The sequence below is a fragment of the Camellia sinensis genome, chromosome 4 (genome assembly GCF_055761805.1).
Source record: "Camellia sinensis isolate YWXY chromosome 4, ASM5576180v1, whole genome shotgun sequence".
Taxonomy (NCBI): Eukaryota; Viridiplantae; Streptophyta; class Magnoliopsida; order Ericales; family Theaceae; genus Camellia; species Camellia sinensis.
Window position 1 is genome coordinate 54881582 of NC_138964.1, and position 10740 is coordinate 54892321.

The following is a 10740-nucleotide window of genomic DNA, read 5'->3' on the forward strand; positions in this document are numbered from 1 at the left end:
GGCACAGGAAAAAGGGGTTGGTCAAGCCAATGTGACTGTACCAGTTGGTCAAGAGGCCATAGGTGCCTTAGCCCGCGAAATGGCCAGAGCATTGCGGGAATTTATGGACATTCTCAGAACTAAGAATCAAGTCCAAGCCCAAGTAGCTGAGACAAGGTCTTCTTTCTTGAAGTGGGAGTTTTTTCGGTCAAATCTGGACGAGTTTATAGGTAATCCCAAGGAGCCACTGAAGGCAGGTGAGTGGCTAGAGCAAATAGTGAAAACATTTGAGATGCTTAACATCGAGGACGACCAATTGCGACTGACCTTAGCATTTTTCCAACTGAAGGGAGATGCGGATCAATGGTGGAAGTATGCACGTTGACGCATTGGGGTGACTTAGGAGGCTTTTGTCAGTGCCTTCTAGGACAAGTTTTTCCCTCCCACTGTTAGGGAGAAGTTGAGATATCAATTCTCCAAGCTTGTGTAGGTGAACACTCCGGTAGTCGAGTTTGAGGCCACATTTACCAGCTTGTCGAGGTTTGCACCAAAACTTATGGCGACTAAGGAACGCTGTTGTTTAGAGTTCGAGAAAAAGCTGAGGACTGGGCTCATGTTCAAAGTGGTCGGGTCAATGATTAGAGACTATAGACGCCTTATGGAGGCAGTGGCTCATCTTGAGACCGTAATGCAAATAGAGGAAGAGAGGATGAAGGGCTCCAGGAGGAGTCAAGATGTTTTGGGGAACACAGTAAGAGGCAGAAAGGTTCTAATCCCAAACAGTCCCAGGGAGAACAGTCGAGGTCCACTTTTCCAATATCGAGTTTAGGGTCTGGGAGAGGTGGTCAGGGAGATATTACTTGTTACGAGTATGGCCAGTTGGGCCATAAGTCTCTAGCTTGCCCGCAGAGAGGAGGAGGGCAACGATCTGCATCGTCTTCAGCTCGTTCTCAGGCTAGAGTCAAATAAGAGGCCAGTCGCTCACCTGTTATCAGTGTGGGTAGGCAGGGCACATGAAGAGGTTTTGCCCACAATTGGGTCGCACACCTGGTGCATTTAGTTCGAGGCAAACACAGAGCCGCTAACCGGCACAGTCAGCACAGGCCTCGAGGGCCAATTAGGGAGCCTCTTCAGCTTAGTTGGTGCATCAGGCTTATGCTCCGAGGGCTAAGTAGGTTGAGCAAAGACCTACAGGGCATGTGCTTACTGTTACCGCGCTAGACCTAGTACAAGCTCCTTCAATAGTGAGAGGTACCTTCTTGTTTTGCAATTCAGTTGCTAATGTGTTGATTGATACGGGTGCATCCCATTTATTTATCTCGTCTGCATTTGCATCGATTTTGGGCTTAGAGTTGGCTCAATTAGTATCTCCTCTCTGTGTAGAGTCACCTATTAGTGATGAGATTGTTTTGAAGCAGGGGTGTCGGGATTGTGACATAGAGGTTGCCGGTCGCCGACTTTCTTTTGCATTTGTGTTGATTAACATGTCTAGTTTCGATGTTATTTTGGGTATGGACTGGTTGTCATCATATCGGGCTGTTATAGATTGCTATTGGTAGAAAGTTACTGTATGTACCTTGAGCGGTGCTTGTTTTTATTTCTCAGAGGACTGGGTTGATGGAGTCTTATCACTGGTATATGATCCGCATGGGCAGAGTGAACTTAGTTGTCTTCTTACCAATTTATTGCGTAACGAGTGTGATGAAGTCCGAGTTGAGTTGCCAAGGGTGGTTTGCGAATACCCGGGCATTTTTCCCAAGGATCTTACTAGTTTACAACCTCATTGAGACATCGAGTTCTCTATTGATTTAGTGCCTAGCACGGCACCGATTTCTATGGCACCGTATAGATTTGCACCTGCCGAGTTGAGTGAGTTGAAGATTCAACTCCAAGAATTATTAGATAAAGGTTTTATCTGCCCCAGTACTTCACCTTGGGGAGCACCTGCTCTTTTTGCCAAAAAGAAAGATGATGCATTGTGACTTTCTATAGAGTTCTAGAAGTTGAATCGAGTAACTGTTAAAAACAAGTACCCAATGCCTCGTATAGATGATTTGTTTGATCAGTTGAAGGGGTCTTGTTGTTTCTCTAAGATAGACCTAAGATCGAGTTATCACCAGTTGAGAGTAAGGGAAGAAGATATCCCGAAGACGGCATTCCGTACGAGGTATGGCCATTACGAGTTTCTAGTGATGCCCTTTGGGCTAACTAATGCACCGATTGTGTTTATAGATTTGATGAACCAGATCTTCCGTGAGTTCCTAAATCGTTTTATGGTCATCTTTGTGGATGACATCTTGATTTACTCATTCTCTGAAAAGGGGCACGATGAACACTTGCGAGTGGTGCTCAAGTTGCTTAGAGCCCATAAATTGAATGCCAAGTTTGGGAAATGTGAATTCTGGCTGAAGGAAGTTAAGTTCTTAGGCCATGTGGTATCTAGGGAAGGGGTGACTTTAAATTCATTCAAGATAGAGATAGTACAAGATTGGAAATAACCTAAGAATGCTTTTGAAATCTGTAGTTTCTTGGGATTGGCCGGGTATTATCATCGGTTCGTGAAGAATTTCTCTAGATTAGCTTCACCGTTAACTAGACTGACGAGGAAGGGAGTTAAGTTTGTATAGAATGAGACTTGTGAGAAGTCTTTTTAAGAGCTTAAGGTTAGACTTACCACTGCTCCAGTATTGATTATTCAGTGTATTGTGATGCCTCATGGGAAGGTTTTGGTTGTGTGTTGATGCAAGAAGGAAATGTAGTAGCTTATGGCTCGCGACAGTTAAAAACACATGTGAGGAACTACCCTACTCATGACCTAGAGTTAGTGGCGGTGATCTTTGCCCTGAAGATTTAGAGGCATTACTTGTATGGTGAGAAGTTTAAAGTATTTTCTGATCATAAGAGTCTGAAGTATCTGTTTATACAGAAAGATTTGAATTTGAGGCAGAGGCGGTGGATGGAGTTTATAAAAGATTATGATTTTGAGTTACATTATCATCCGGGGAAGGCCAATGTTGTGGGTGATGCTTTCAATAGGAAATCCATTGGTAGTGCGGCTTGTATTGTTATCTGGGAATGGGAGATGTTAGGTGATATCGGTGAGTTTGACTTGCATCTTGGCTAATCCGTTGAGTCTGCAGCCTTGTTTTCGATAGTTGCACAACTTACACTTGTGAACCGAGTGATAGAGACACAAAAGGGTGACTTTGAGGTAGAATCCCTCCAGGAGAAGATCTCCAATGCAAAGGTAAACAGAAACTTGAATGTGTACTCCGACTCAAGTGTTAGATACCGTGACTGTCTTTTTGTACCAGAGTCTTGCCGAGAGGAAGTACTCCGAAATTTTCACCATTGACGCCTTGCGATACATCTGGGAGGCACAAAGATGTATCACGACCTTAGTCGCCAGTTTTGGTGGAGAGGTATGAAGAAGGATGTAGCCGTGTTTGTATCGAGATGCCTTACTTGTCAACAAGTGAAGACCGAGCATCAAAGGCCAGCGGGTTTGTTACAACCCTTGCCTAGTTGCGTAGAAGTGAGAACATGTCACGATGGATTTTGTTGTGGGCCTTCCGAGGACTCAACAAGGTAGTGATGCAATTTTGGTTACCTTGAAACAAAAGAATGCTGTGAATGTAACCACTATGAAAACCATTTACAATGTACGACATAGGAATAGTGTGTTTGGTTTGAGTTTTTTTGGATTAACTTTTTTGAAAACTAAGTTTTTTGGTTTTTGTGTTTTTTTGTTTTTAGTGAATATTTTTAAAATTTTAAACATTTTTTTTTTACTTTTCTAAATGCACCTTACTTAGATGTATCTAAAAAGTAAAAAAAAAAATTGTGAAAAAATATTTTGAAAAATTAATAAATACATAAAAATACAAAAAAATGTACTGAATTCTCGTATTTTTTTTTTGTGTGTTTTGGTATTTAGTGAATTTTTAAAAGGTTTTTTCACAAATTGTTTACTTTTTAGGTATATTTATGTTAGGTATGTCTAAAAATTAAAAAAATTGCTTAAAATATTAAAAAAATTCAATAAAAAAAAATGGAAAACAAGAAAGTAGAATTTTCTAAAAAGTGTTTTTGGAAAACTCTAACAAAGCAAAGTTGTAATTGAGAAAGCTGGGAGATCACAGATGCAACAATTGTTGGGTGAATTGGAAAAGCATAATTATATTGAGTGGCATAGGTGTGACAACAACACGATGGCTGTCACAGACTTGTTTTGGGCACATCCTGTCAGTTTAGATTTGCTCCGTTTATTTCCAAAGGTGTTGATCATGGACTGCACTAAGACAAATGGATATTGTCTTTCTCTTCTTGAGATAGTTGGTGTGACATCCACTGATATGTCATTCTTCGTAGCCTTTGCATATCTCTATTTTGAGCGGATTGATAACTACGTATGGGTGTTAATTACATTGCGTAGTCTCTTGGATGACATTGCTATTCCTGAGGTGATTGTCACAAATAGTGAGCTTGCTTTGATGAATGCTAGTGATAGGATATTTTCTACATTTCAACATTTATTATGCCGATGGCATATTAGTAGAAATGTACTGACGAAATGCGAGAAAATGTTTAAGAGTAAGAAGAAATGGGACAAGTTTATCTCTTCATGGAATTTCTTAGTACTCTCCTCGACTGAGCTTGAATACAATGAACGCCTTGTTATAACTTACGAATTTTGATACATATCCTGAGGCAGTGCAATACGTGTCACAAAGTTGGTTAATTTCATATAAGGAAAAGTTTGTTACCTTATGGACCGATAGTTGTATGCACTTCGAGAATGTTACAACCAACAGGTAATATATATTTGTCTACCTTACACTATTAATCATTATGATTTTGATTATTTAAACTTAATTATGTTAATTGTTTCCATTATACATAGGGTTAAAAGTGCACATGCAAAACTTAAACGGCAACTTGGTTCTAACCAAGTCAATTTTGAGTGTTCTTGGACCAAGATCCATAGCTTGCTTGAGTTGCAACACACTGATATTAAGGCACAATTTGAGAAGAGTTTAACCGTTGTACAACACCAGTTCAAACCTGTAACGCCCTCAAAATAAAGTGAATAATCCATCCCATGAGATTCATGAACATAATAAAAAATGTTATACTTTCCTTCATCAGAGTTTATATTACAAGAGATATTACATACATTACACTTTCATAAATGTTCATTCTGAAACTACAACATGTAACACTAGTTGATAACAACAAAATAAATGCCCTACGGACTTGCATCTTTCCAAGATATCACTTGGTTACAACAAAAAGAGTCCTAGGCTCCATACATGTAAAGCCCTTGGCTTGAATAAACATTTAACATAGAAGTAATAAAACAAAGCCTCCAGTCCCTAAGTCCTTCCAAGCTACGTCCTTGGAGGAGGCATGTTACCTGTACCTAAAAATGGTTTCCCAAGTAGAGTGAGCCAAAACCCAATAGAGATAAATTAACACAATATATGAGATTTAACTAAGATATAAATGTCAGATGAAAGTCCAATACTCAAGGCTAACTTACATTCTCCCCATTACCATTCAATATTGATAACCACATCTTAATCCATCTCCATTCATTCATTTCAAATCAATACATAGGTGTAGTTCCTTATCATCTAAACAATCCCAAATGAGACTACAACGCATTCGTTCACAATTCAATAATAATCATGATTCAAACATTTTAATCTTCTTGTTATTTTACGGATTCTCGTCCGAGAGAATCGGCACCCAAGTATACACATATAAGATTTCAGGACTTTCACCCTAGACACTCCGGCCAACTTAATTTAAAATGGAGTTCATACCCTATCTCCTTCCAAATAATGGAGTACATCCCTTATCTCATCCCAAATAATGATACATATACAATGTATTTAAAAGCGTTATCATATACAATGACTATCTAAATCACATATCCAATGGTTTAGTCAAACCGTCATATTCAATGACATAATTCAAATGATCAATTTCAATTTACCTAGTCTTCATACAGTTTCTACGACAATCATAGTTATCCTCCACCGATAGCCCAAAATAGATATTTCTAAACAGATGTACAATTTATCAAACAGATAATTTATCAAATTGTTCATATCCAACTACACCATTCATTCACACATCCTCTCAATTTCATATTTCCCATATCAATTTTATTATTTATACAAAATAATTATTTAACACGAATTAGGACAATTTTCCTCCTTTCCAAATATCAATCCCAAGTCCAAATTTCATCATTTTAACCCATATAACTCCATATTCAATACCCCATATATATATTCATGAAACCCAATGTAAAAATCCCTCTTTTAAAATTTAGACCCAAACCCTAACTTCCCCCATATCCTCCCAAATTCCACCACTTATACAAAATAGCAAATGCCTAGGTTAAAAACCATATCAAGGTGTAAAATGTCCCTACCTCAAGTGTAGAAGCCTAAAGGAGAAAAAGGAGATCCTTAAAAGTGCCACAAAACCAAGCTTGGTTCAGATGGAATGGAAGCCCACAAGATGCTCCACCTTTTTCTCAAAGGAAGTAGGGTAGTAGTGTTTGGATCAAAGAGTATTTGTAAAGAGAGGGACTGTTTTAGAGAGAGAGAGGGTGCCGAATTAGGGTTTCTTGCAAAAAGGAAATCAAAAAGTGATATAAAACTCTGTTACGAACTAATATACACGACCTTCGCTCGAGCGAAGGAGTTGTCGTTCGAGCGACCAGACACAACAAATGACCTCACTCGAGCGCAAGAGGAGTCGCTTGAGCGCAGAATGCAAAGCTTTAGAAGTTTTACAAATGCACACGCTCGCTCGACCGCAAAAAGCCTCACTCGAGCGAAGAACTTCACCTTCCCATAATTTCTACATCTGGGAAAGAAACCTAAGAACTCTCAAATCTCACTCGAGCATAAGAAACCTTGCTCGAGCGAAGAAGCAAATTTCAGAAGGCTCGCTCAAGCACAAGAAGCCTCGCTCGAGCGAAGAAGCTAAAATCTGGGCAACAACAATCTAGACCAACTAACAACCAACTAGTTCCAAACACGCCCAACATGTTCCAAAACTCAAATTCAAAGAGTTAAAGGAGGAAAACAAGACATAGATACAAAATTAAACCACGAAACCCGAGTCCAGAATGTAACAAAGGTCGGGTCAAAACCGAGATTGCTATAAAACCATCCCATTTATAGAGTTTCGAGGCAATATCTGTATTACTGCATTAGAGCTTGTCTTGGCAGAGAATAAGCTAGTGGATGATGTTGGCATTGATGTTTCAGTATGTGGATGTGTCGTTCAACGAATACACGGGTTACCTTGTGCCCATGAGATTGCGAATTACATTCGACAGGGTCATCCAACACCACTTAATAGCATTAATCCGCACTGAAGGACTCTTGAGATAGTACAAAAGTTGAAGAATGATAAAGTGGAATTCAGTTTTGAACTAGAGTTCGATCTCATACTTAAGTGATTGAATGCATCTAATTATACTATGAAGTTGGAAATTCTACATAAGTTAAGAAAGATTGCAAATCTGCAAAGTACTTTTCTCATTGAGCCGAATGTAAAGCCCAACCCTCGAGGTAAGGGACACAAGAAGATTTAGGTATCTATGCGTCAAGACCCATGTGCATTTAAATAAGTTCAGTCTGGACATGATAGCCACTCACCTATGGGCACCCAGATCCCTACACAGGATTCTCTCAAAGTACATAAAAAACGGCCCGCCAAAAAGAAAGTACATGTAATCATTTTTTACTTACATTTTTGTTGATGATAAATTACGTGTTTTGTTGTTCATATGTTGATCCCCTCCTTGTTGAATAGGTATATCGAACTCGTATAACTACTACTTATTCATATGTTGATGCTCTCTCAGTTGGATTGAAGCCGTACATACGTCTTATCAAGGATGTAGATGAAGATGACAATTGTGGTTTTAGGGCCATTGTTGGCTTGATGGGGCTTACAGAGGCTGAATGGGGTCAAGTCAGACGTCATCTCCTAAAGGAATTGCACACACACAGAGTGCATTACACTCAGCTATATGGTTCACATAACAGGATTGAAGAGTTGACCCATATTTTATCATACTTTGAGCCAAATCTCGGATATGACCGTTGGATAACTATGCCTGACATGGGTCATCTTATTGCATCATGTTATAAAGTGGTATTGTACCACTTATCTGCACAACAATGCCTTACATTCCTCCCCCTACGATCAGTGCCAATATCACAAGTTAAACAGCGTGAGATTGCTATTGGGTTCATTAATGGGAATCATTTTCTCCAAGTATAGCATTATGATTTGTTTAATACATTTATGATTTTGTACTGCATCGATCTCATACTTACAGTTTTTTCAATGTAGGTGTTCATGTTACCAGGTCATCCAATTCTACCGATAGCTACTAATTGGTGTAAGTTTCATCATTCTTGTGCGGCTAGATGAGATAGTGCCTATAGTCGCCGAATTGAGCATTTTAAAGAAGTTGTTCATTCAAAGGTAGCTACTAGAGAGACATCTAATTGTATTAACCTTGATGAGTAATGATGTGTGCGAGTTGAGTTGTAGTTATGTAATTGAAATAGTTACCGATACATTTTTTTTGCGGGTTGACATTTTGAGTTCATTTAATGCACATGGTACTACTTATTCATTGCGGTGTATCAAAAGCATTTCTCTAATACTTCTTGTTCATTGCCAAATATACAAACCATGAGTACTTGTTCATTATAAAATATTGATAGAGTACTTTTGTTCATTATAAAACAACAAAAACATTAAAAGAGTACTTCTCTTTCATTACAAAATAACAAAACAACATTACCACAAAACCTACAACCTATCATCTACTCGTCTCCTACGACTATATGTTCTCAATAGAATAGAACTAGGTCCAGCCTCATCGATCTGTTAAACTTTAAGAACATGTGCCATCCTCTTAATGGCCTCATATAACCTATCTGGATCACAAACACTAGCATCATAGCCCACATCAATGATAGGATACGCAATTTGTAGTGTGTGATCAATACGTTGAATCAAGAACAAATACAATTGTAATTAGCTAAACGTTTTAAAAAAATGTAAACAATGTGTGAGCAATATTGTCATTCCTCAGCATCCTACACAGCATATCAACTCTCCTGTGCACATGGGTCAAAACTAGACCGATGTGTGGGGTTTTGGATATACAGATGTGTGATACTTGTATACCACTGTATATAACCATTAACTTAATCAGTCGGACGTCTAACGGGGGTACTATGATAACCCTGTCCCGTATTATGTTAATTAATCTTAATTATGATTGTGATTATGTGTTTGATACGATTTTGGGTGCCATTTATATGAATATATGTGGTTTTAAATTTCTATCTGTTCACCGTAGGAATATCTGTTCAACTTACTGTTATAAACTGAAAATTGTAGGCCTTATTGGCTATAGAAATCGAAATTGATTACGCTTTTGTGATTAGCATAATTTTTGGAGCCTACGGTGAAATTTAATTGAAAAATTGATTTGGGTCAGAATAATTAGATTCGGAATGATTAATTAAGCACTATTATTAACCTCAATCAAATGTGATTAGGAAGAGACTATAAAAGGGGCTCTAATACACTTATATGCATTTGTTTTTGAGCTCAAAGCTAAAAATCACTCTAAAGAGAGGGAGTGAGGGTCGATCAGAGAGAGCGGGAGCTCAAGTTGTTGAATTGCTCAAGAAGCTTGAAGATCTTGGGGTGTAACTCAAGAATTAGCTATAATTTGGAAGATTTGAACCTCTAGGTGAGCATTTGAGCATGGATTTATGAGTATAAGTTTGTAAATTTGTGTATTCAAGCTAGTTGGGTAATCAAGAATATGAATTGAAATGAAATTGAAGAATTTAAAGCTTATATGTACATGCATGCAAGAATTTGCCATGAAGTTGTGTAATTGAGCATGAAAAATATGATCCATGTAGAATTGTGGTTAAACGTCATGCTTTTGATCATCATTTGTATCATCTAAGTTGAAAATGGTAGTTGTAATTCACTTGCAAGTCCAATTCATAGAAGCATGAGTGTTGGATGCATGAAATTGAAGTGTTGATGATGGGTTTGATATGAATCGTGTGTGTATGTAAGTAATTCATGGAAATTAAGCTTCATAATGTTGTAATCTAGCATTTGTATCATGTTAGAAGGTTTGCATGTGAAGTATAAGTCATGGTATGCAAGTTATTTGAGTGTGAATGCAAGTTTGAGCCTCAAGAACAGTTCTGGAAAACCCAAAATTCATGAAGTCCGCTCGAGCGGGGGAACCGCCGCTCGAGCGTAAAATGCGAGCTCCCAGCAGTTTTGCAGTCAGTGATGTCCGCTCAAGCGGGGATATTCATGCTCGAGCGAGAAGCCATGTAGTGTGACTTTCAGCTCGAGCGTTCGAATTCACGCTCGAGCATAAAAATGAGGCAACCAGTATTTTTGCAGACCCAAGGGGTCTGCTCTAGCGGCCAAAGCCATGCTCGAGCGCGGACCCTTGTTTTAGAAATTTTAAAAAAATGTTCTGTGTTTCATTTTCCGTTCTCTTTCACTTCTAACTACTCTTAGGCATGCATTGAGCATTATGAATGAATTAAAAGAATAAGAAAGAAGCCTAAGAGGGATATATGAATTAAGAATGGATTGAATCGTTTGTGACCCATATGTGTTATGTAATGTGTAGGGTCGAGCTCAAGGGTGAATCCACCGGCAGAA

At 38.5% G+C, this 10740-nt stretch overlaps 1 protein-coding gene across 1 annotated transcript; it reads left to right on the plus strand.

Moving 5' to 3' along the window:
- Nucleotides 1-4190: 4190 nt before the first annotated feature.
- LOC145823769 (uncharacterized) lies at nucleotides 4191-8295 on the plus strand. Its single transcript, XM_082923286.1, has 3 exons — nucleotides 4191-4482; nucleotides 7218-7270; nucleotides 7822-8295. Exons 1-3 carry the CDS (start codon nucleotides 4191-4193, stop codon nucleotides 8293-8295), a joined length of 819 nt encoding a protein of 272 aa, XP_082779412.1.
- Nucleotides 8296-10740: the final 2445 nt, after the last annotated feature.

Excerpts from the sequence above, each read along its gene's own strand:
- LOC145823769 (XM_082923286.1), top strand. The coding sequence starts at position 4,191 with ATGGCTGTCACAGACTTGTTTTGGGCACATCCTGTCAGTTTAGATTTG. Across the intron at positions 4,483-7,217 it reads GCTTGCTTTGATGAATGCTA|AGCTTGTCTTGGCAGAGAAT; the intron begins GTGATAGGATAT and ends TTACTGCATTAG. Across the intron at positions 7,271-7,821 it reads ATGTTGGCATTGATGTTTCA|GTATATCGAACTCGTATAAC; the intron begins GTATGTGGATGT and ends CTTGTTGAATAG.